General features: G+C 46.6%; 1 protein-coding gene across 1 annotated transcript in view; it reads right to left on the bottom strand.

Moving 5' to 3' along the window:
* LOC120987316 overlaps positions 1–24432 on the bottom strand; it is an 80278-nt gene that overhangs the window by 5676 nt on the left and 50170 nt on the right. The window contains exons 3-5 of the mRNA XM_040415885.1: positions 21515–21646; positions 21274–21423; positions 10200–10316 (exon numbers count right to left, since the gene is read on the bottom strand). Of these exons, the coding sequence (XP_040271819.1) occupies positions 10200–10316; positions 21274–21423; positions 21515–21646 (399 nt within the window). The remainder of the gene's footprint in view (positions 1–10199; positions 10317–21273; positions 21424–21514; positions 21647–24432) is intronic.

The raw sequence follows: 24432 nt of genomic DNA, 5'->3' as shown, positions 1-24432 counted from the left end.
CTAACAGACGGCGCGATTCTCTGACTGCGCCTCGGCTCCTACTCCAGTGATAAGTCATCAATAGCTGTAGACTGGGAAATCACCAGTTTCATACTACACCACACAGCAGAGCTGACAGATCCTCTATACTACACCACACAGCAGAGCTGACAGATCCTCTATACTACACCACACAGGAGAGCTGACAGATCCTCTATACTACACCACACAGGAGAGCTGACAGATCCTCTATCCTACACCACACAGCAGAGCTGACAGATCCTCTATACTACACCACACAGGAGAGCTGACAGATCCTCTATACTACACCACACAGGGGAGCTGACAGATCCTCTATACTACACCACACAGGAGAGCAGACAGATCCTCTATACTACACCACACAGGAGAGCTGACAGATCATCTATACTACACCACACAGGAGAGCTGACAGATCCTCTATACTACACCACACAGGAGAGCTGACAGATCATCTATACTACACCACACAGCAGAGCTGACAGATCCTCTATACTACACCACACAGGAGAGCTGACAGATCCTCTATACTACACCACACAGGAGAGCTGACAGATCCTCTATACTACACCACACAGGAGAGCTGACAGATCCTCTATACTACACCACACAGGAGAGCTGACAGATCCTCTATACTACACCACACAGGAGAGCTGACAGATCCTCTATACTACACCACACTGGAGAGCTGACAGATCCTCTATACTACACCACACAGGAGAGCTGACAGATCCTCTATACTACACCACACAGGAGAGCCGACAGATCCTCTATATTACACCACACAGGAGAGCCGACAGATCCTCTATACTACACCACACAGGAGAGCTGACAGATCCTCTATATTACACCACACAGGAGAGCTGACAGATCCTCTATACTACACCACACAGGAGAGCTGACAGATCCTCTATACTACACCACACAGGAGAGCTGACAGATCCTCTATACTACACCACACAGGAGAGCTGACAGATCCTCTATACTACACCACACAGGAGAGCGGACAGATCCTCTATACTACACCACACAGGAGAGCCGACAGATCCTCTATACTACACCACACAGGAGAGCTGACAGATCCTCTATATTACACCACACAGGAGAGCTGACAGATCCTCTATACTACACCACACAGGAGAGCTGACAGATCCTCTATACTACACCACACTGGAGAGCTGACAGATCCTCTATACTACACCACACAGGAGAGCTGACAGATCCTCTATACTACACCACACAGGAGAGCCGACAGATCCTCTATATTACACCACACAGGAGAGCCGACAGATCCTCTATACTACACCACACAGGAGAGCCGACAGATCCTCTATATTACACCACACAGGAGAGCTGACAGATCCTCTATACTACACCACACAGGAGAGCTGACAGATCCTCTATACTACACCACACAGCAGAGCTGACAGATCCTCTATACTACACCACACAGGAGAGCCGACAGATCCTCTATACTACACCACAGAGGAGAGATGACAGATCCTCTATACTACACCACACAGCAGAGCTGACAGATCCTCTATACTACACCACACAGGAGAGCTGACAGATCCTCTATACTACACCACACAGCAGAGCTGACAGGTCCTCTATACTACACCACACAGCAGAGCTGACAGATCCTCTATACTACACCACACAGGAGAGCTGACAGGTCCTCTATACTACACCACACAGCAGAGCTGACAGGTCCTCTATACTACACCACACAGGAGAGCTGACAGATCCTCTATACTACACCACACAGGAGAGCTGACAGATCCTCTATACTACACCACACAGGAGAGCTGACAGATCCTCTATACTACACCACACAGGAGAGCTGACAGATCCTCTATACTACACCACACAGGAGAGCTGACAGATCCTCTATACTACACCACACAGGAGAGCTGACAGATCCTCTATACTACACCACACAGGAGAGCTGACAGATCCTCTATACTACACCACACAGGAGAGCTGACAGATCCTCTATACTACACCACACTGGAGAGCTGACAGATCCTCTATACTACACCAGACAGGAGAGCTGACAGATCCTCTATACTACACCACACAGGAGAGCCGACAGATCCTCTATACTACACCACACAGGAGAGCCGACAGATCCTCTATACTACACCACACAGGAGAGCTGACAGATCCTCTATACTACACCACACAGGAGAGCTGACAGATCCTCTATACTACACCACACAGGAGAGCCGACAGATCCTCTATACTACACCACACAGGAGAGCTGACAGATCCTCTACACTACACCACACAGGAGAGCCGACAGATCCTCTATACTACACCACACAGCAGAGCTGACAGATCCTCTATACTACCCCACACAGGAGAGCTGACAGATCCTCTATACTACACCACAGAGGAGAGCTGACAGATCCTCTATACTACACCATACAGGAGAGCTGACAGATCCTCTATACTACACCATACAGGAGAGCTGACAGATCCTCTATACTACACCACAGAGGAGAGCTGACAGATCCTCTATACTACACCACACAGGAGAGCTGACAGATCCTCTATACTACACCATACAGGAGAGCTGACAGATCCTCTATACTACACCACACAGGAGAGCTGACAGATCCTCTATACTACACCACACAGCAGAGCTGACAGATCCTCTATACTACCCCACACAGGAGAGCTGACAGATCCTCTATACTACACCACAGAGGAGAGCTGACAGATCCTCTATACTACACCACACAGGAGAGCTGACAGATCCTCTATACTACACCACACAGGAGAGCTGACAGATCCTCTATACTACACCACACAGGAGAGCTGACAGATCCTCTATACTACACCACACAGGAGAGCTGACAGATCCTCTATACTACACCACACAGGAGAGCTGACAGATCCTCTATACTACACCACACAGCAGAGCTGACATATCCTCTATACTACACCGCACAGGAGAGCCGACAGATCCTCTATACTACACCACACAGCAGAGCTGACAGATCCTCTATACAACACCACACAGCAGAACTGACAGATCCTCTATACTACACCACACAGGAGAGCTGACAGATCCTCTATACTACACCACACAGCAGAGCTGACAGATCCTCTATACAACACCACACAGGAGAGCCGACAGATCCTCTATACTACAACACACAGGAGAGCTGACAGATCCTCTATACTACACCACACAGCAGAGCTGACAGGTCCTCTATACTACACCACACAGGAGAGCTGACAGATCCTCTATACTACACCACACAGCAGAGCTGACAGATCTTCTATACTACACCACACAGGAGAGCTGACAGATCCTCTATACTACACCACACAGGAGAGCTGACAGATCCTCTATACTACACCACACAGGAGAGCCGACAGATCCTCTATACTACTCCACACAGGAGAGCTGACAGATCCTCTATACTACACCACACAGCAGAGCTGACAGATCCTCTATACTACACCACACAGGAGAGCTGACAGATCCTCTATACTACACCACACAGGAGAGCTGACAGATCCTCTATACTACACCACACAGGAGAGCTGACAGATCCTCTATACTACACCACACAGGAGAGCTGACAGATCCTCTATACTACACCACACAGGGGAGCTGACAGATCCTCTATACTACACCAGACAGGAGAGCTGACAGATCCTCTATACTACACCACACAGGAGAGCTGACAGATCCTCTATACTACACCACACAGGAGAGCTGACAGATCCTCTATACTACACCACACAGGAGAGCTGACAGATCCTCTATACTACACCACACAGGAGAGCTGACAGATCCTCTATACTACACCACACAGGAGAGCCGACAGATCCTCTATACTACACCACACAGGAGAGCTGACAGATCCTCTATACTACACCACACAGGAGAGCTGACAGATCCTCTATACTACACCGCACAGGAGAGCTGACAGATCCTCTATACTACACCACACAGCAGAGCTGACAGATCCTCTATACTACACCACACAGGAGAGCTGACAGGTCCTCTATACTACACCACACAGGAGAGCTGACAGATCCTCTATACTACACCACACAGGAGAGCCGACAGATCCTCTATACTACACCACAGAGGAGAGCCGACAGATCCTCTATACTACACCACACAGGTGAGCTGACAGATCCTCTATACTACACCACACAGGAGAGCAGACAGATCCTCTATACTACACCACACAGGAGAGCTGACAGGTCCTCTATACTACACCACACAGCAGAGCTGACAGATCCTCTATACTACACCACACAGAAGAGCTGACAGATCCTCTATACTACACCACACAGGAGAGCTGACAGATCCTCTATACTACACCACACAGGAGAGCTGACAGATCCTCTATACTACACCGCACAGGAGAGCTGACAGATCCTCTATACTACACCACACAGGAGAGCTGACAGATCCTCTATACTACACCACACAGGAGAGCTGACAGATCCTCTATACTACACCACACAGGATAGGTGACAGATCCTCTATACTACACCACACAGGAGAGCTGACAGATCCTCTATACTACACCACACAGGAGAGCTGACAGATCCTCTATACTACACCACACAGGAGAGCCGACAGATCCTCTATACTACACCACACAGGAGAGCTGACAGATCCTCTATACTACACCACACAGGAGAGCAGACAGATCCTCTATACTACACCACACAGGAGAGCTGACAGATCCTCTATACTACACCACACAGGAGAGCTGACAGATCCTCTATACTACACCACACAGGAGAGCTGACAGATCCTCTATACTACACCACACAGGAGAGCCGACAGATACTCTATACTACACCACACAGGAGAGCTGACAGATCCTCTATACTACACCACACAGGAGAGCCGACAGATCCTCTATACTACACCACAGAGGAGAGCTGACAGGTCCTCTATACTACACCACACAGCAGAGCTGACAGGTCCTCTATACTACACCACACAGGAGAGCCGACAGATCCTCTATACTACACCACACAGGAGAGCAGACAGATCCTCTATACTACACCACACAGGAGAGGAGACAGATCCTCTATACTACACCACACAGCAGAGCTGACAGATCCTCTATACTACACCACACAGGAGAGCTGACAGATCCTCTATACTACACCACACAGGAGAGCTGACAGATCCTCTATACTACACCACACAGCAGAGCCGACAGATCCCCTATACTACACCACACAGGAGAGCTGACAGATCCCCTATACTACTACACACAGGAGAGCTGACAGATCCTCTATACTACACCACACAGGAGAGCTGACAGATCCTCTATACTACACCACACAGCAGAGCCGACAGATCCTCTATACTACACCACACAGGAGAGCCGACAGATCCTCTATACTACACCACACAGGAGAGCTGACAGATCCTCTATACTACACCGCACATGAGAGCTGACAGATCCTCTATACTACACCACACAGGAGAGCCGACAGATCCTCTATACTACACCACACAGGAGAGCTGACAGATCCTCTATACTACACCACACAGGAGAGCTGACAGATCCTCTATACTACACCACACAGGAGAGCTGACAGATCCTCTATACTACACCACACAGCAGAGCCGACAGATCCTCTATACTACACCACACTGGAGAGCTGACAGATCCTCTATACTACACCACACAGAAGAGCTGACAGATCCTCTATACTACACCACACAGGAGAGCCGACAGATCCTCTATACTACACCACACAGCAGAGCTGACAGATCCTCTATACTACACCACACAGGAGAACTGACAGATCCTCTATACTACACCACACAGGAGAGCTGACAGATCCTCTATACTACACCACACAGGAGAACCGACAGATCCTCTATACTACACCACACAGGAGAGCTGACAGATCCTCTATACTACACCACACAGGAGAGCTGACAGATCCTCTATACTACACCACACAGGAGAGCTGACAGATCCTCTATACTACACCACACAGGAGAGCTGACAGATCCTCTATACTACACCACACAGGAGAGGAGACAGATCCTCTATACTACACCACACAGCAGAGCTGACAGATCCTCTATACTACACCACACAGCAGAGCTGACAGATCCTCTATACTACACCACACAGGAGAGCTGACAGATCCTCTATACTACACCGCACAGGAGAGCTGACAGATCCTCTATACTACACCACACAGCAGAGCTGACAAATCCTCTATACTACACCACACAGCAGAGCTGACAGATCCTCTATACTACACCACACAGGAGAGCTGACAGATCCTCTATACTACACCACACAGCAGAGCTGACAAATCCTCTATACTACACCACACAGGAGAGCTGACAGATCCTCTATACTACACCACACAGGAGAGCTGACAGGTCCTCTATACTACACCACACAGGGGAGCTGACAGATCCTCTATACTACACCACACAGGAGAGCTGACAGATCCTCTATACTACACCACACAGGAGAGCCGACAGATCCTCTATACTACACCACACAGCAGAGCTGACAGATCCTCTATACTACACCACACAGGAGAGCCGACAGATCCTCTATACTACACCACACAGCAGAGCTGACAGATCCTCTATACTACACCACACAGCAGAGCTGACAAATCCTCTATACTACACCACACAGCAGAGCTGACAGATCCTCTATACTACACCACACAGCAGAGCTGACAGATCCTCTATACTACACCACACAGGAGAGCTGACAGATCCTCTATACTGCACCGCACAGGAGAGCCGACAGATCCTCTATACTACACCACACAGGAGAGCTGACAGATCCTCTATACTACACCACACAGGAGAGCCGACAGATCCTCTATACTACACCACACAGGAGAGCTGACAGATCCTCTATACTACACCACACAGGAGAGCTGACAGATCCTCTATACTACACCACACAGGAGAGCTGACAGATCCTCTATACTACACCACACAGGAGAGCTGACAGATCCTCTATACTACACCACACAGCAGAGCTGACAGATCCTCTATACTACACCACACAGCAGAGCTGACAGATCCTCTATACTACACCACACAGGAGAGCTGACAGATCCTCTATACTACACCATACAGGAGAGCTGACAGATCCTCTATACTACACCACACAGGAGAGCTGACAGATCCTCTATACTACCCCACACAGGAGAGCTGACAGATCCTCTATACTACACAACACAGGAGAGCCGACAGATCCTCTATACTACACCACACAGGAGGGCTGACAGATCCTCTATACTACACCACACATGGAGCCGACTGATCCTCTATACTACACCACACAGCAGAGCTGACAGATCCTCTCTACTACACCACACAGGAGAGCCGACAGATCCTCTATACTACACCACACAGGAGAGCTGACAGATCCTCTATACTACACCACACAGAGCTGACAGATCCTCTATACTACACCACACAGGAGAGCTGACAGATCCTCTATACTACACCACACAGGAGAGCTGACAGATCCTCTATACTACACCACACAGGAGAGCTGACAGATCCTCTATACTACACCACACAGCAGAGCTGACAGATCCTCTATACTACACCACACAGGAGAGCTGACAGATCCTCTATACTACACCACATAGGAGAGCTGACAGATCCTCTATACTACACCACACAGGAGAGCTGACAGATCCTCTATACTACACCACACAGGAGAGCTGACAGATCCTCTATACTACACCACACAGGAGAGCTGACAGATCCTCTATACTACACCACACAGGAGAGCTGACAGATCCTCTATACTACACCACACAGGAGAGCTGACAGATCCTCTATACTACACCACACAGGAGAGCTGACAGATCCTCTATACTACACCACACAGGAGAGCTGACAGATCCTCTATACTACACCACACAGGAGAGCTGACAGATCCTCTATACTACACCACACAGGAGAGCTGACAGATCCTCTATACTACACCACACAGATGAGCTGACAGATCCTCTATACTACACCACATTGGAGAGCTGACAGATCCTCTATACTACACCACACAGGAGAGCTGACAGATCCTCTATACTACACCATACAGGAGAGCTGACAGATCCTCTATACTACACCACACAGGAGAGCCGACAGATCCTCTATACTACACCACACAGGAGAGCTGACAGATCCTCTATACTACACCACACAGGAGAGCCGACAGATCCTCTATACTACACCACACAGGAGAGCTGACAGATCCTCTATACTACACCACACAGGAGAGCTGACAGATCCTCTATACTGCACCGCACAGGAGAGCTGACAGATCCTCTATACTACACCACACAGGAGAGCCGACAGATCCTCTATACTACACCACACAGGAGAGCCGACAGATCCTCTATACTACACCACACAGCAGAGCTGACAGATCCTCTATACTACACCACACAGCAGAGCCGACAGATCCTCTATACTACACCACACAGGAGAGCTGACAGATCCTCTATACTACACCACACAGGAGAGCTGACAGATCCTCTATACTACACCACACAGGAGAGCCGACAGATCCTCTATACTACACCACACAGGAGAGCTGACAGATCATCTATACTACACCACACAGGAGAGCTGACAGATCCTCTATACTACACCACACAGGAGAGCTGACAGATCCTCTATACTACACCACACAGGAGAGCTGACAGATCCTCTATACTACACCACACAGGAGAGCTGACAGATCCTCTATACTACACCACACAGGAGAGCTGACAGATCCTCTATACTACACCAGACAGGAGAGCTGACAGATCCTCTATACTACACCACACAGGAGAGCTGACAGATCCTCTATACTACACCACACAGGAGAGCTGACAGATCCTCTATACTACACCACACTGGAGAGCTGACAGATCCTCTATACTACACCACACAGGAGAGCTGACAGATCCTCTATACTACACCACACAGGAGAGCTGACAGATCCTCTATACTACACCACACAGGAGAGCTGACAGATCCTCTATACTACACCACACAGGAGAGGTGACAGATCCTCTATACTACACCACACTGGAGAGCTGACAGATCCTCTATACTACACCACACTGGAGAGCTGACAGATCCTCTATACTCCACCACACAGGAGAGCCGACAGATCCTCTATACTACACCGCACAGGAGAACTGACAGATCCTCTATACTACACCACACAGGAGAGCTGACAGATCCTCTATACTACACCACACAGGAGAGCTGACAGATCCTCTATACTACACCGCACAGCAGAGCCGACAGATCCTCTATACTACACCATACAGGAGAGCTGACAGATCATCTATACTACACCACACAGGAGAGCTGACAGATCATCTATACTACACCACACAGGAGAGCCGACAGATCCTCTATACTACACCACACAGGAGAGGTGACAGATCCTCTATACTACACCACACTGGAGAGCTGACAGATCCTCTATACTACACCACACTGGAGAGCTGACAGATCCTCTATACTACACCACACAGGAGAGCTGACAGATCCTCTATACTACACCACACTGGAGAGCTGACAGATCCTCTATACTACACCACACAGGAGAGCTGACAGATCCTCTATACTACACCACACAGGAGAGCTGACAGATCCTCTATACTACACCACACAGGAGAGCTGACAGATCCTCTATACTACACCACACAGGAGAGGTGACAGATCCTCTATACTACACCACACTGGAGAGCTGACAGATCCTCTATACTACACCACACTGGAGAGCTGACAGATCCTCTATACTCCACCACACAGGAGAGCCGACAGATCCTCTATACTACACCGCACAGGAGAACTGACAGATCCTCTATACTACACCACACAGGAGAGCTGACAGATCCTCTATACTACACCACACAGGAGAGCTGACAGATCCTCTATACTACACCGCACAGCAGAGCCGACAGATCCTCTATACTACACCATACAGGAGAGCTGACAGATCATCTATACTACACCACACAGGAGAGCCGACAGATCCTCAATACTACACCACACAGGAGAGCTGACAGATCCTCTATACTACACCACACTGGAGAGCTGGCAGATCTTCTTTACTATACTAATCAGGTGAATTAACAGATCCTTTATGTACAATCATATATATTGTAACTTTACCTACCGTATATGGTCTGTGAAATTGTGGTCACGCAGGCATCATGCTCTGGAGCACATTTAGCATAATTTTCACATTTGTAGTCTAGATCGCCTTGACATTGCTTGCATATCAAATAATTTTCTGAATTTAAAAGAAATTAATGTATAAGACATTTTTTGTCACCGCATACTGGTAAGTAATAACAACCGCATGTTCAAATGTTTGCATCCTTATCTGAGCATCTAATTATGAGAAATAAGGCTTTTTAATGTATACAACTTAACCCCTTGGTGCAATGACAGTGTAGCTGCCCTTGCTTCCGAGGCTTCACTTATTGCCCTTGCTGTCTGACCGCACTCTTACCTGGCCCTGAAGACTTGCGGTAGCACGTTCAGTGCATGCACAGTTCATGTATTGGGATGATATTTGTCTGTGCATCTGCCCAGCAATTTCCGGCCTTGTGCAACGTGCCACCCCTCAGGGATGATTGTGTCCCAGGCTTATAGGAATGCCGAGTGGTGTGTTGCCGCCTTAGGCTACTTTCACACTAGCGTTCTGCTGTCCGCTCGTGAGCTCCGTTTGAAGGGGCTCACGAGCGGAGCAGAACGCTTCCGTCCAGCCCTGATGCAGTCTGAATGGATGCGGATCCGCTCAGACTGCATCAGTCTGGCGGCGTTCAGCCTCCGCTCCGCTCGCCTCCGCACGGCCAGGCGGACAGCTGAACGCTGCTTGCAGCGTTCGGGTGTCCGCCTGGCCGTGCGGAGGCGTGCGGATCCGTCCAGACTTACAATGTAAGTCAATGGGAACGGATCCGCTTGAAGATGACACCATATGGCTCAATCTTCAAGCGGATCCGTCCCCCATTGACTTTACATTGAAAGTCTGAACGGATCCGCTCAGGCTACTTTCGTAACTTAGAAATTTTTCTAAGTTATTAATGCAGACGGATCCGTACTGAACGGAGCCTCCGTCTGCATTAATATGATCGGATCCGTTCAGAACAGATCCGATCAAGCGCTAGTGTGAAAGTAGCCTAAATGCTCTTGTGTATGTGTCACGGTGCTCCTACATGGATGCAGCCGACCCCCAGTGTTAGGCTCCAAAGCAGTGAAGGGGAGAATTGTAGGGGATGGAAAATAATTCGAGCCCAGAATTTGTGAAATTTCAACAGCTTTACTTGAATAAACTTGCATCCTGAAATTATTTGGTCTTTCTCTTGGTTCCAGCAGGTTTTGGCATAAGCTGGCAGGCATGCTTGAATATTCTCTCTCTGCTGTGCTAAACTCAGGCTTCACTGTACTCTGTTGCAGTTCTTGTACCTTTGGAATGGAGTGCTTTGACTATTAACCACCTCGCAATGCTCTGACTCTTAATCTGTTCTGAGTCATGGGGCTCTATGAGCTGCTTCCCTGGTGAGTCTCCTTCTGCAGGAGGGGGCCCTTCCCCTCACTGCTCCATTATCTATTGTCTTCTCAGCTCCACTATCAAATCTCAACTGGAATAGACTAGAACTAAACTATAGCTTCCAGCAACCCTTTTATTGCTAGGTAGCAGAACTAGCCCACTTCTGGCCAAAGGGTGGAGGTGAAGAGAATGGAATAGTAAGTTCCATTCTATGTACAGATCTCTCTCTGCGAGATACACTGCCACCTGACACAGCACATGAGCATAACAGTTTCATAGCAATATTATCAATGCACAGTGTAAGAGGAACTGGAATAAATACACAGATGACATTATTGTTAGCCATTAGAGACAGTAGCAGGGTGTAGGAATGTTAGTGCCACTCTAGGGTACTACATACCCCCTTACTTAAAACCAAGCCACCCTCAGCTTGTGCTTAGGGTATGCTCCTTTTATAAGTTAGAATGCTGCTTTATACTACTTCCTATTACCATATACATAAACTGAAATAGCAATGGCTACCTTCAGGTCTCTGCCCTTTTGAGTAGGGTGTCTTATTTTCCATTTCCCTCTCGGTATAACCAAAGAACCAAAAGGACACGTCACAGCGCATTCTCTTGATGAGCTTCAAGAGGTAGTCCCCTGAAATGGTTTTCACTTCACAGGTGTGCCCTGTACGGTTTAATAAGTGGGATTTCTTGCCTTATAAATGGGGTTGGGACCATCAGTTGCATTGAGGATAAGTCAGGTGGATACACAGCTGATAGTCCTACTGAATAGACTGTTAGAATTTGTATTATGGCAAGAAAAAAGCAGCTAAGTAAAAAAAAACGAGTGGCCATCATTACTTTAAGAAATGAAGGTCAGTCAGTCAGCCGAAAAATTGGGAAAACTTTGAAAGTAAGGGCTATTTGACCATGAAGGAGAGTGATGGGGTGCTGCGCCAGATGACCTGGCCTCCACAGTCACCGGATCTGAACCCAATCGAGATGGTTTGGGGTGAGCTGGACCGCAGAGTGAAGGCAAAAGGGCCAACAAGTGCTAAGCATCTCTGGGAACTCCTTCAAGACTGTTGGAAGACCATTTCAGGTGACTACCTCTTGAAGCTCATCAAGAGAATGCCAAGAGTGTGCAAAGCAGTAATCAAAGCAAAAGGAGGCTACTTTGAAGAACCTAGAATATGACATATTTTCAGTTGTTTCACACTTGTTTGTTATGTATATAATTCCACATGTGTTAATTCATAGTTTTGATGCCTTCAGTGTGAATCTACAATTTTCATAGTCATGAAAATAAAGAAAACTCTTTGAATGAGAAGGTGTGTCCAAACTTTTGGTCTGTACTGTATATTGAGGGGTTAAAAAAATAAATAAAATAAACTCACCTCATCCGCACAGCCGGTATCGTCTTCTTTCTTCTTCCTGCAGGACCTGCAAAAGGACCTTCGATGACGTCATCGCACTCACCGCAACTTGGAGACAGTTCGTGGCTGGGGAAGTGTACTGACAAAACATGACCCTCTGGGTGAGGACAACCAAGGGCAACAAAAACAAAGCAATAAACGGGCCAACAAGTTCTCACCCTTCACGCGCAGTCCATGTAGGTGCTCCGATTGTACATGTTTATTTATGATGTCAGACCAGGAACTTCTTAGCAAGGAACCTGAAGTCCTCCTTGCTGCTTGAGCTACTGAAAGACATAAGGTGTCTCTCCTGCCCCTTGCCAGCAACAGGTGGTTGCATTTTCCACAGCAGCTGGTACTGGACAATCGTGGGCCGATATAAAAGGACTGTATTCACCTGGGAGCCTAGGTGGAGCATAGGTGGTGGAGGCAGGCCTGGGATCAAGACCTCTGGCTGTAGCTGCTGCTTTTCTTGAAATCAAAGGACTCCCTCTGCAGCCTCTTGCAAACAGTGACCTCAGAACGATGCCCCTAGATATTCCTGCCGGACCTTGGGTACCGCCGCTGGAACCAGGAACTTAGATATTAGAATCACTCTAGCAGCAAAGCGGCCCATAGCAGAGCCCATGGGGGTGTACTCCACTTGGTCTCCTGCATATAGACTGCCCACTTGACTGACCTGCGGCCTAAAAACTTCTCCTCCTTGGTCTCAGAGTCGGCAAAGAAGCCGCTTCCCCGCTCCAAATGTGGACCAGATGACAGTCCCCATGCATTGCTCCAGTTGCGGATTGCCCCGCCTCGGATTTTCCATGACCTGTATCACCCATTCTACAATTGGTTTCTTATATTCCTAGCTGTCTTTGGCGTGGGCAACAACGTAGGCTGGGACTTTGGAATTCAGTCAGGTAGGGGGTACTGCAACTCTGGGCCGCGGAGTGGACGCTCCTGACTCGTCCGCCTCACCGGCTGATATGGTGGACACTTCTAGTCCTCCAGGTGCCCGCTTCTCCAGGGCAGCCTGGATCTCAGTTAGGGCCTCTTTTATCTCGGGCTCATCACCCTACATCATGGAGCCCCAGTCAGGCTGCTGCTGGTGTGCCCTCTTATTCCTCTCGATCTGGCTGTGTTAAAAGAACTTACGCCAGACATGGCCAAGATGGCCGATTAACCCCTCATGTGCCGTCGCGCACCTGGTGCAGTTTCACCGGGCCTAACAGCAATAAAGTCATGTTTCTGGGGGTATGCAAGTACTGTAGGCCTTCAATAGCAAAAAGGCACAAAAGTAACATCCTGTTCGTGACGGCAAATATTGCAACTTGCTGACCCCAGGGCCGATCGAGTCCCAGGTTTATAGGAATGCCAAATGGTGTGGTGCGGCCTTAACAGTCTCTGTGTGTGTGTTAAGGTGCTCCTACCTGGTTACCATTGCTTCCCAGGGCTAGGCTCCGAAGAAATAAAGGGGTTAGTTGTAGGAGGAAGAGAATAAGTCAAGTCAGGACTTAGTGAAAGTTCAACAGCTTTACTTGAATAAACTTGCATCCAGAAACTATGGGATACTACACATGTACTGAGCGTGCTCTGAACACGATGCTGCAGTACTTCAGGGTGAGGTCTTAGAATGTCTACACTGCCGGGCCCTGTCAGTCAAAGGATCGGGGGCAAAGCCAACAAGGAAAATGATCGGAACCTTTGGTGCAACTGCAATGCCCTTGTTGCAACAAGGGGTAATTTGCATACAAATAAAAGCCTTATAGACCTGATTACATGTTATTGGGACTCTCCTATAGCATGTCAGAAATGTAATGTCATATGTAACCTATGATTGTTGTAGATTTCCTGAAAAAACGATTGTATATATATATATATATATATATATATATATGCAAATCCCCTGTGAAAGAGCCCAAGGGGAGTCCTAGCCGTCAGTGGAGCCCAGCACCTCCCATCATCCGCAGGTCCCCTCCAAGCTCCTCTGATGTCATTCTGAGGCCGCACTGTAATCTTGTACAAGTGTGTTTACTTTTCACGTAAGCGTCCTCGCGATCTCCTGTCCCTGTGCTGCCATCAGCCTTATGGAAAGAACTACGCATGCGCCGACTCTTTCCATGATTACAGTGCGGCCTCGGAATGACGTCAAAGGGGTTAATAGGGGACTTGAGGATGAGGGGAGGTGCTGGGCTCACTGGGAAGGGGCGCAGCTGGGCCCCCCTTTGGCTCTTTTCACAGGTGATTTGCGTTTGTATAAAATCATTTTTTCAGCAAAACTACAGCAATCATAAGTTACATACCGCTATATTTCATATAGGAGACCGCCAATCATAAATGTGTCAGGCCACACGCTTCCTCCCTCGCCCCACCCACTTTTTGTACATAAGTAGTAAAAAGTCACACATTTTCGACACTGCTGTGGGCAACATTAGTCTGGAATAATATTACACTCTGGACATGGGTTGGCACTTTTTTGGGGACTTTTTACACTTTATGCCCTCCCAGTGCATTGATGACCTTTACAAAGGCAAAGAATGGGAACACTTTAATAGCACTTGTCAGCTGGATCAATCCTATTAAACCTGGCACACTGGCTGGTAGGGTTAATCCTGCTGAATGAAATTTAACCTATCTTGTGAAAATAGGTAACATTCCCGAGATAAAAAAAAAATATGACTTTTACTTCTGTGTGCAAATGAGGGCTTTAGTGCACCGAAGGGCTTGGCCAGCGCTGGAAAGCTGAAGAGCTCAGATGCACCTCAGCTCCTGAGATTTCCAGTGCTGGCCAAGCCCTTCGGTGCACTAAAGCCCTCGTTTGCATTTACTTTTTTTTAGGGGGAATGCTGCAACCAAGTTTCACAAGACAGGCATCAGCCTTACCATGCAGTATTCTTGGTTTTATAGGGTTGATCCTGCTGATGGGTGCTCTTTAATGACACTTTCTTTTTCGGCAATGTCAAAGGAACCACTGTATGATATAGTATGGTCAACCATGGGCACCAGCTTGGCGCACAATAAATTATTTGGCCAATAAGATAATGGGTTGCATCAAAAGGGGCATAGATGCCGGTGATGAGAACATAGTCCTACCACTTTACACATCACTGGTCAGACCACACATGGAGGACTGTGTACAGTTCTGGGCTCATGTGAACAAGGCAGACATAGCAGAGCTGGAGAGGGTTCAGAGGAGGGCAACTAACATAATAACTGGAATGGGGGACTACAGTACCCTGAAAGATTATCAAATTTAGGGTTATTCACTTTAGAAAAAAGACGACTCAAGGGAGATCTAAAAACTATGTATAAATATATCAGGGGACAGTACAGAGATCACTCCCATCATCTATTTATCCCCAGGACTGTGACTGTGACGAGGGGACATCCTCTGCGTCTGGAGGAAAGAAGGTTTGTACACAAACATAGAAGAGGATTCTTTACAGTAAGAGCAGTGAGACTATGGACTCTTTACTGTAAGAGCAGTGAGACTATAGACTCTTTACTGTAAGAGCGGTGAGACTATGGACTCTTTACTGTAAGAGCAGTGAGACTATGGACTCTTTACTGTAAGAGCAGTGAGACTATGGACTCTTTACTGTAAGAGCAGTGAGACTATGGACTCTTTACTGTAAGAGCAGTGAGACTATGGACTATTTACTGTAAGAGCAGTGAGACTATGGACTCTTTACTGTAAGAGCAGTGAGACTATGGACCTTTACTGTAAGAGCAGTGAGACTATGGACTCTTTACTGTAAGAGCAGTGAGGCTATGGACTCTACTGTAAGAGCAGTGAGACTATGGACTCTTTACTGTAAGAGCAGTGAGACTATGGACTCTTTACTGTAAGAGCAGTGAGACTATGGACTCTTTACTGTAAGAACAGTGAGACTATGGACTCTTTACTGTAAGAGCAGTGAGACTATGGACTCTTTATTGTAAGAGCAGTGAGACTATGGACTCTTTACTGTAAGAGCAGTGAGACTATGGACTCTTTACTGTAAGAGCAGTGAGACTATGGACTCTTTACTGTAAGAACAGTGAGACTATGGACTCTTTATTGTAAGAGCAGTGAGACTATGGACCTTTACTGTAAGAGCAGTGAGACTATGGACTCTTTACTGTAAGAGCAGTGAGGCTATGGACTCTACTGTAAGAGCAGTGAGACTATGGACTCTTTACTGTAAGAGCAGTGAGACTATGGACTATATACTGTAAGAGCAGTGAGACTATGGATTATTTACTGTAAGAGCAGTGAGACTATGGATTATTTACTGTAAGAGCAGTGAGACTATGGACTCTATACTGTAAGAGCAGTGAGACTATGGACTCTTTACTGTAAGAGCAGTGAGACTATGGACTCTTTACTGTAAGAGCAGTGAGACTGTGGACTCTTTACTGTAAGAGCAGTGAGACTATGGCCTCTTTACTGTAAGAGCAGTGAGACTATGGACTCTTTACTGTAAGAGCAGTGAGACTATGGCCTCTTTACTGTAAGAGCAGTGAGGCTATGGACTCTTTACTGTAAGAGTAGTGAGACTATGGACTCTTTACTGTAAGAGCAGTAAGACTATGGACTCTTTACTGTAAGAGCAGTGAGACTATGGACTCTTTACGGTAAGAGAAGTGAGACTATGGACTCTACTGTAAGAGCAGTGAGACTATGGACTCTTTACGGTAAGAGCAGTGAAATTATGAACTCTTTACAGTAAGAGAAGTGAGACTATGGGACTCTATACTGTAAGAGCAGTGAGACTATGATCTCTTTACTGTAAGAGCAGTGAGACTATAAACTGTTTACTTTAAGAGCAGTGATACTATGGACTCTTTACTGTAAGAGCAGTGAGACTGTGGACTCTTTACTGTAAGAGCAGTGAGACTATGGACTCTTTACTGTAAGAGCAGTGAGACTATGGACTCTATACTGTAAGAGCGGTGAGACTACGGACACTTTACTGTAAAAGCAGTGAGACTATGGACTCTTTACTATAAGAGCAGTGAGACTATGGACTCTTTACTGTAAGAGCAGTGAGACTATGGACTCTTTACTGTAAGAGCAGTGAGACTATAGACTCTTTACTGTAAGAGCGGTGAGACTATGGACTCTTTACTGTAAGAGCAGTGAGACTATGGACTCTTTACTGTAAGAGCAGTGAGACTATGGACTCTTTATTGTAAGAGCAGTGAGACTATGGACTCTTTACTGTAAGAGCAGTGAGACTATGGACTCTTTACTGTAAGAGCAGTGAGACTATGGACTCTTTACTGTAAGAACAGTGAGACTATGGACTCTTTACTGTAAGAGCAGTGAGACTATGGACTCTTTATTGTAAGAGCAGTGAGACTATGGACCTTTACTGTAAGAGCAGTGAGACTATGGACTCTTTACTGTAAGAGCAGTGAGGCTATGGACTCTACTGTAAGAGCAGTGAGACTATGGACTCTTTACTGTAAGAGCAGTGAGACTATGGACTATATACTGTAAGAGCAGTGAGACTATGGATTATTTACTGTAAGAGCAGTGAGACTATGGATTATTTACTGTAAGAGCAGTGAGACTATGGACTCTATACTGTAAGAGCAGTGAGACTATGGACTCTTTACTGTAAGAGCAGTGAGACTATGGACTCTTTACTGTAAGAGCAGTGAGACTGTGGACTCTTTACTGTAAGAGCAGTGAGACTATGGCCTCTTTACTGTAAGAGCAGTGAGACTATGGACTCTTTACTGTAAGAGCAGTGAGACTATGGCCTCTTTACTGTAAGAGCAGTGAGGCTATGGACTCTTTACTGTAAGAGTAGTGAGACTATGGACTCTTTACTGTAAGAGCAGTGAGACTATGGACTCTTTACTGTAAGAGCAGTGAGACTATGGACTCTTTACGGTAAGAGAAGTGAGACTATGGACTCTACTGTAAGAGCAGTGAGACTATGGACTCTTTACGGTAAGAGCAGTGAAATTATGAACTCTTTACAGTAAGAGAAGTGAGACTATGGGACTCTATACTGTAAGAGCAGTGAGACTATGATCTCTTTACTGTAAGAGCAGTGAGACTATAAACTGTTTACTTTAAGAGCAGTGATACTATGGACTCTTTACTGTAAGAGCAGTGAGACTGTGGACTCTTTACTGTAAGAGCAGTGAGACTATGGACTCTTTACTGTAAGAGCAGTGAGACTATGGACTCTATACTGTAAGAGCGGTGAGACTACGGACACTTTACTGTAAAAGCAGTGAGACTATGGACTCTTTACTATAAGAGCAGTGAGACTATGGACTCTTTACTGTAAGAGCAGTGAGACTATGGACTCTTTACTGTAAGAGCAGTGAGACAATGGACTCTTTACTGTAAGAGCAGTGAGACTATGGACTCTTTATTATAAGAGCAGTAAGACTGTGGACTCTTTACTGTAAGAGCAGTGAGACTATGGACTCTTTATTATAAGAGCAGTAAGACTGTGGACTCTTTACTGTAAGAGCAGTCAGACTATGGAGTCTTTACGGTAAGAGCGGTGAGACTATGGACTCTTTATTATAAGAGCAGTAAGACTGTGGACTCTTTACTGTAAGAGCAGTGAGACTATGGACTCTATACTGTAAGAGCAGTGAGACAATGGACTCTTTACTGTAAGAGCAGTGAGACTATGGACTCTTTACTGTTAGAGCAGTGAGACTTTGGACTCTTCACTGTAAAAGCGTTGAGACTATAGACTCTTCACTGTAAGAGCAGTGAGACTATGGACCTTTACTGTAAGAGCAGTGAGACTATGGACTCTTTACTGTAAGAGCAGTGAGACTATGGACTCTACTGTAAGAGCAGTGAGACTATGGACTCTTTACTGTAAGAGCAGTGAGACTATGGACTCTTTACTGTAAGAGCAGTGAGACTATGGACTCTTTACTGTAAGAGCAGAGAGACTATGGACTCTATACTGTAAGAGCAGTGAGACTATGGACTCTTTACTGTAAGAGCAGAGAGACTATGGACTCTATACTGTAAGAGCGGTGAGACTATAGACTCTTTACTGTAAGAGCAGTGAGACTATGGACTCTTTACTGTAAGAGCAGTGAGACTATGGAACTCTTTACGGTAAGAGCAGTGAGACTATGGACTCTTTACTGTAAGAGCAGAGAGACTATGAACTCTATACTGTAAGAGCAGTGAGACTATGGACTCTTTACTGTAAGAGCAGTGAGACTATGGACTCTATACTGTAAGAGCAGTGAGACTATAGACTCTTTACGGTAAGAGCAGTGAGACTATGGACTCTTTACTGTAAGAGCAGTGAGACTATGGACTCTATACTGTAAGAGCAGTGAGACTATGGACTCTTTACTGTAAGAGCAGTGAGACTATGGACTCTATACTGTAAGAGCAGTGAGACTATGGACTCTTTACTGTAAGAGCAGTGAGACTATGGACTCTTTACTGTAAGAGCAGTGAGACTATGGACTCTTTACAGTAAGAGCAGTGAGACAATGGACCTTTACTGTAAGAGCAGTGAGACTATGGACTCTATACTGTAAGAGCAGTGAGACTATGGACTCTTTACTGTAAGAGCAGTGAGACTATGGACTCTTTACTGTAAGAGCAGTGAGACTATGGACTCTATACTGTAAGAGCAGTGAGACTGTGGACTCTTTACGGTAAGAGCAGTGAGACTATGGACTCTTTACTGTAAGAGCAGTGAGACTATGGACTCTTTACTGTATGAACAGTGAGACTATGGACTCTATACTGTAAGAGCAGTGAGACTATGGACTCTATACTGTAAGAGCAGTGAGACTGTGGACTCTTTACGGTAAGAGCAGTGAGACTATGGAGCTCTCTGCCTGAGGAGGTGGTGATGGTGAGTACAATAAAAGAGTTCAGGAGGGGCCTGGATGTATTTCTGGAGTATAATAATATTACAGGCTATAGCTACTAGAGAGGGGAGTTATTCTGATTGGAGTCGGGAAGGATTTTTTTCCTCTAAAGTGAGGAAAATTGGCTTCTACCTCAAAGTTATTTTTTTGCCTTCCTCTGGACCAACTTGCAGGATAACAGGTCGAACCGGATGGACAGAGGGCTTTTTTCAGCCTTATAAACTATGTTACTATGTTACATTACTGCCTGCAGTATCATGGTGCTGTATGACAGCACATTGCGTTCTTTGAGTATTGCAGTTAGTATTTATCCGGGTGCTTTATGGCACCATAGAAGTACATGTGTGCGGATAGGTCTCTGTGAACCTCCCTTTTACAAAATCCTGCGTGTGCCCCTAAACGACCAGTTATTACGACACAAATACAATAAAGTAAACTCACCCACTGGCAGAGAACTTGTGCTGCTCGCCTTTGTGCAGTTTTTCATTATCACTGGTTCGAGTTTAGCGCGATATATTTGACCAATTAAGAGACGTAAATTACAATACCAAAGAGACGCGCAGCCGAATATGTACTCCTTTTGATTCAAAGCTGATAGAAAAGAAAATAGAAACCAATGTATTCATTATAATAGACGTCACCATGGAGACAAAAGGTTACAGAGTATCAATAAAGTGTTTACAGCGTGTGTACTGAAAGCACCGTGTCTCATCTCCGCGGCATTTCATGGCGCTGCGCGGCTGATCTTTACACCCCGAGAAGGTGGAACAGGCCGGGCAGACCAGTCCGTTATTTGTTACATTTTCTGGTGGCACTAAAAACAAAAAGAAGAAAATTTTAGTTACTAAAACTATAAAGAATAAATAAATAAATATTACCCTACAGCACTGCACCACATACGGTAGTTCTAAAAGTAAAGAATGAAGTGAAGTAACCAGTCACAACCAGGACCTTCACTGAGTTTATAGGACCGGGCTGGCGTATCAGAGAATCTCCATTAGATTCCGTGGGTCCATTGTCACGTACTGATGTGGGAGGGAACACCACAACGACAACAGGAGGGAAGGGAAAACTAGGCCTCAAAGCTAGGGAAAGAGAAACGGTGACCACCTATGGATACCCTAATCCTAGCCCTGACTGCTATCCGTATGAACGGAACTTGAGGGTAGGAAGGTTCATACACTGGAACCCAGGGCCGTTTCTTGGACCGGGCGGGCCGGGTGGCCCCCCCCGGGGCGCTGTCAGAAGGGGGGCGCAGGCAGGGCCACCGCGTAGAGCGCCCTCTTGTTGCTGGGGGCGCCGTTCCTCTTTGACTCTCCTGCGCCCTGGCTCCCTCCCTCGGATCTCTCCTGCCCTGCGACCTGCGCTCCTCTCTTAATTACCGTGTCCATACCTCACCAGTCACTCAGCTCCAGGATGTGCGGGCGGCGCTCACTGACGTCACGCGCCTGCTCCTCCCACTCGGCGGCGCAGGCGCGTGACGTACAGTGAGTGATCGCCGCCGCCCGCTCTGCCTGCCTGTTACCGCCCGCCCCGAGCAGTGCGGAGAAAGAAGCCTGCTGTGAGAGCCTGAGTCTGTGGGACAGACCTGGACAGTGGGTGCGTCACCGTGACCGTGTGATGTGGTTACACATTTTTTACAATGGGGAGACACTGTGGGGGGGCATTTTTTACAATGGGGGGCGGGGGCCGATGCAGGGTACATAAAAATTGGGGCCACTGTGGGGGACATGAAAATGGGGGCCACTGTGGGGGACATGAAAATGGGGGCCACTGTGGGGGACATTATTTTTAATAAGGATCAATGTGGACATTATTTAGAATGGAGGCTGCTGTGGGTGTCATTATAACTGTATAATGTCTGATAGGCCTAGTCCTGAGTTATATTACCCCTGTATAATAATGTACCCTGATACCCCTTAGTTATATTACCCAAGCGGGGTAATATAACTAAGGGGTATCAGGGTACATTATTATACAGGGGTAATATAACTCAAGAGGTCTATCAGGGGACATTATACAGGGGTAATATAACTTATAAGAAATGGGAGTGAGACAAAACATTTTTTGAGCATTCAATTTAATGAAAACAACGAATAAACTGAAACAGGCTGTTTTTCAGCTGATCAAAAGTTTAGGACCACACCTCCAAAAAAAAACTAAACTCCCCCAAAACAGAAATCCAACTTCCAAACATGAACTCAGTAATGAGTAGCTCCGCCGTTATTGTTTTGGCATGCTTGATGCAAGCGTTTCCATGAGGTGAGTGGGAACATTTCTCCAGGTGGTGAAGACGGCCGCACGAAGGCCATCTACTGTCTGGAACTGTTGTCCATTTTTGTAAACTTCCCTTGCCATCCATCCCCAAAGGTTCTGAATTGGATTTAGATCAGGGGAACAAGCAGGATGGGCCAAAAGAGTGATGTTATTCTCCTGGAAGAAGTCCCTTGTCCTGCGGGCATTCTGTACTGTAGCGTTGTCCTGTTGAAAAACCCAGTCGTTACCACACAGACGAGGGCCCTCAGTCATGAGGAATGCTCTCTGCAACATCTGGACATAGCCAGCGGCCGTTTGATGCCCCTACACTTCCTGAAGCTCCATTGTTCCACTGAAGGAAAAAGCCCCCCAGACCATTATGGCGCCCCCTCCACTGTGGTGTGTAGAAAACATCTCAGGTGGGATCTGTTTGTCAGGCCAGTAACGTTGGAAACCATCAGGACCATCAAGGTTACATTTTTTCTCATCAGAGAATAAAACTTTCTTCCACCTTTGAATGTCCCATGTTTGGGGCTCTCTTGCAAAGTCCAAACGAGCAGTTCTGTGGTGGTCAAGGAGACGAGGTCTTTGAAGACTTTTTTGTTTTTGAAGCCCTTCAGTCTCAGATGCCGTCTGATGGTTATGGGGCTGCAATCAGCACCAGTAAGGGCCTTCATTTGGGTCGAGGATCGTCCAGTGTCTTGACGGACAGCCAATTTTTTTGGGTCTTCCACTTGACTTTTTTGTTCCATAACCCTCAGGATCATTTAAGAAATTCCAAATGACTGTCTTACTGCGTCCCACCTCAGCAGCGATGGCGCGCTGTGATCGACCCTGCTTATGCAGTTCAACAACCCGACCACCTTCAAAAAGGGAGTGTTTTTTTGCCTTTGACATCACAACGTGTGACTACCTGACAGAAAATGACAATGAATCCACATCTTTGCACATATTTGGCCTTTTAAAGGCATGTGGTCCTACAATTTGGATCAGCTGAAAAACAGCCTGTTTCAGTTAATTCGTTGTTTTCAATTAATTGAATGCTCAAAAAATGTTTTGTCTCACTCCCATTTCTTCTTGTTGCATGTTGAAGCTCTACTTGGAACCTTGTTAAGATCCAACAATGTAAAATATGATGTTTTGCCATTTTTCAAGTGTTCTTAAACTTTTGATCAGGACTGTATTACCCCTTGTTACCTCATGTACAGAGTCCGAAGAGGAAGAACCAAAAAAACCATACTGCCCAGTGGACGGCATGTTCTTAGACGTTGCCCCCCAGCTGAAGTGGTGTCCGAGATCCCAGAGGTCCAAGCCAAGTAATTGTAAGTTTTCATGTGGAGTATG

This window comes from Bufo bufo, chromosome 1 (assembly GCF_905171765.1).
Source record: "Bufo bufo chromosome 1, aBufBuf1.1, whole genome shotgun sequence".
Lineage (NCBI taxonomy): Eukaryota > Metazoa > Chordata > Amphibia > Anura > Bufonidae > Bufo > Bufo bufo.
The sequence above is the reverse complement of the archived record's forward strand: the minus strand, read 5'-3'. Positions and strand labels throughout refer to the sequence as shown.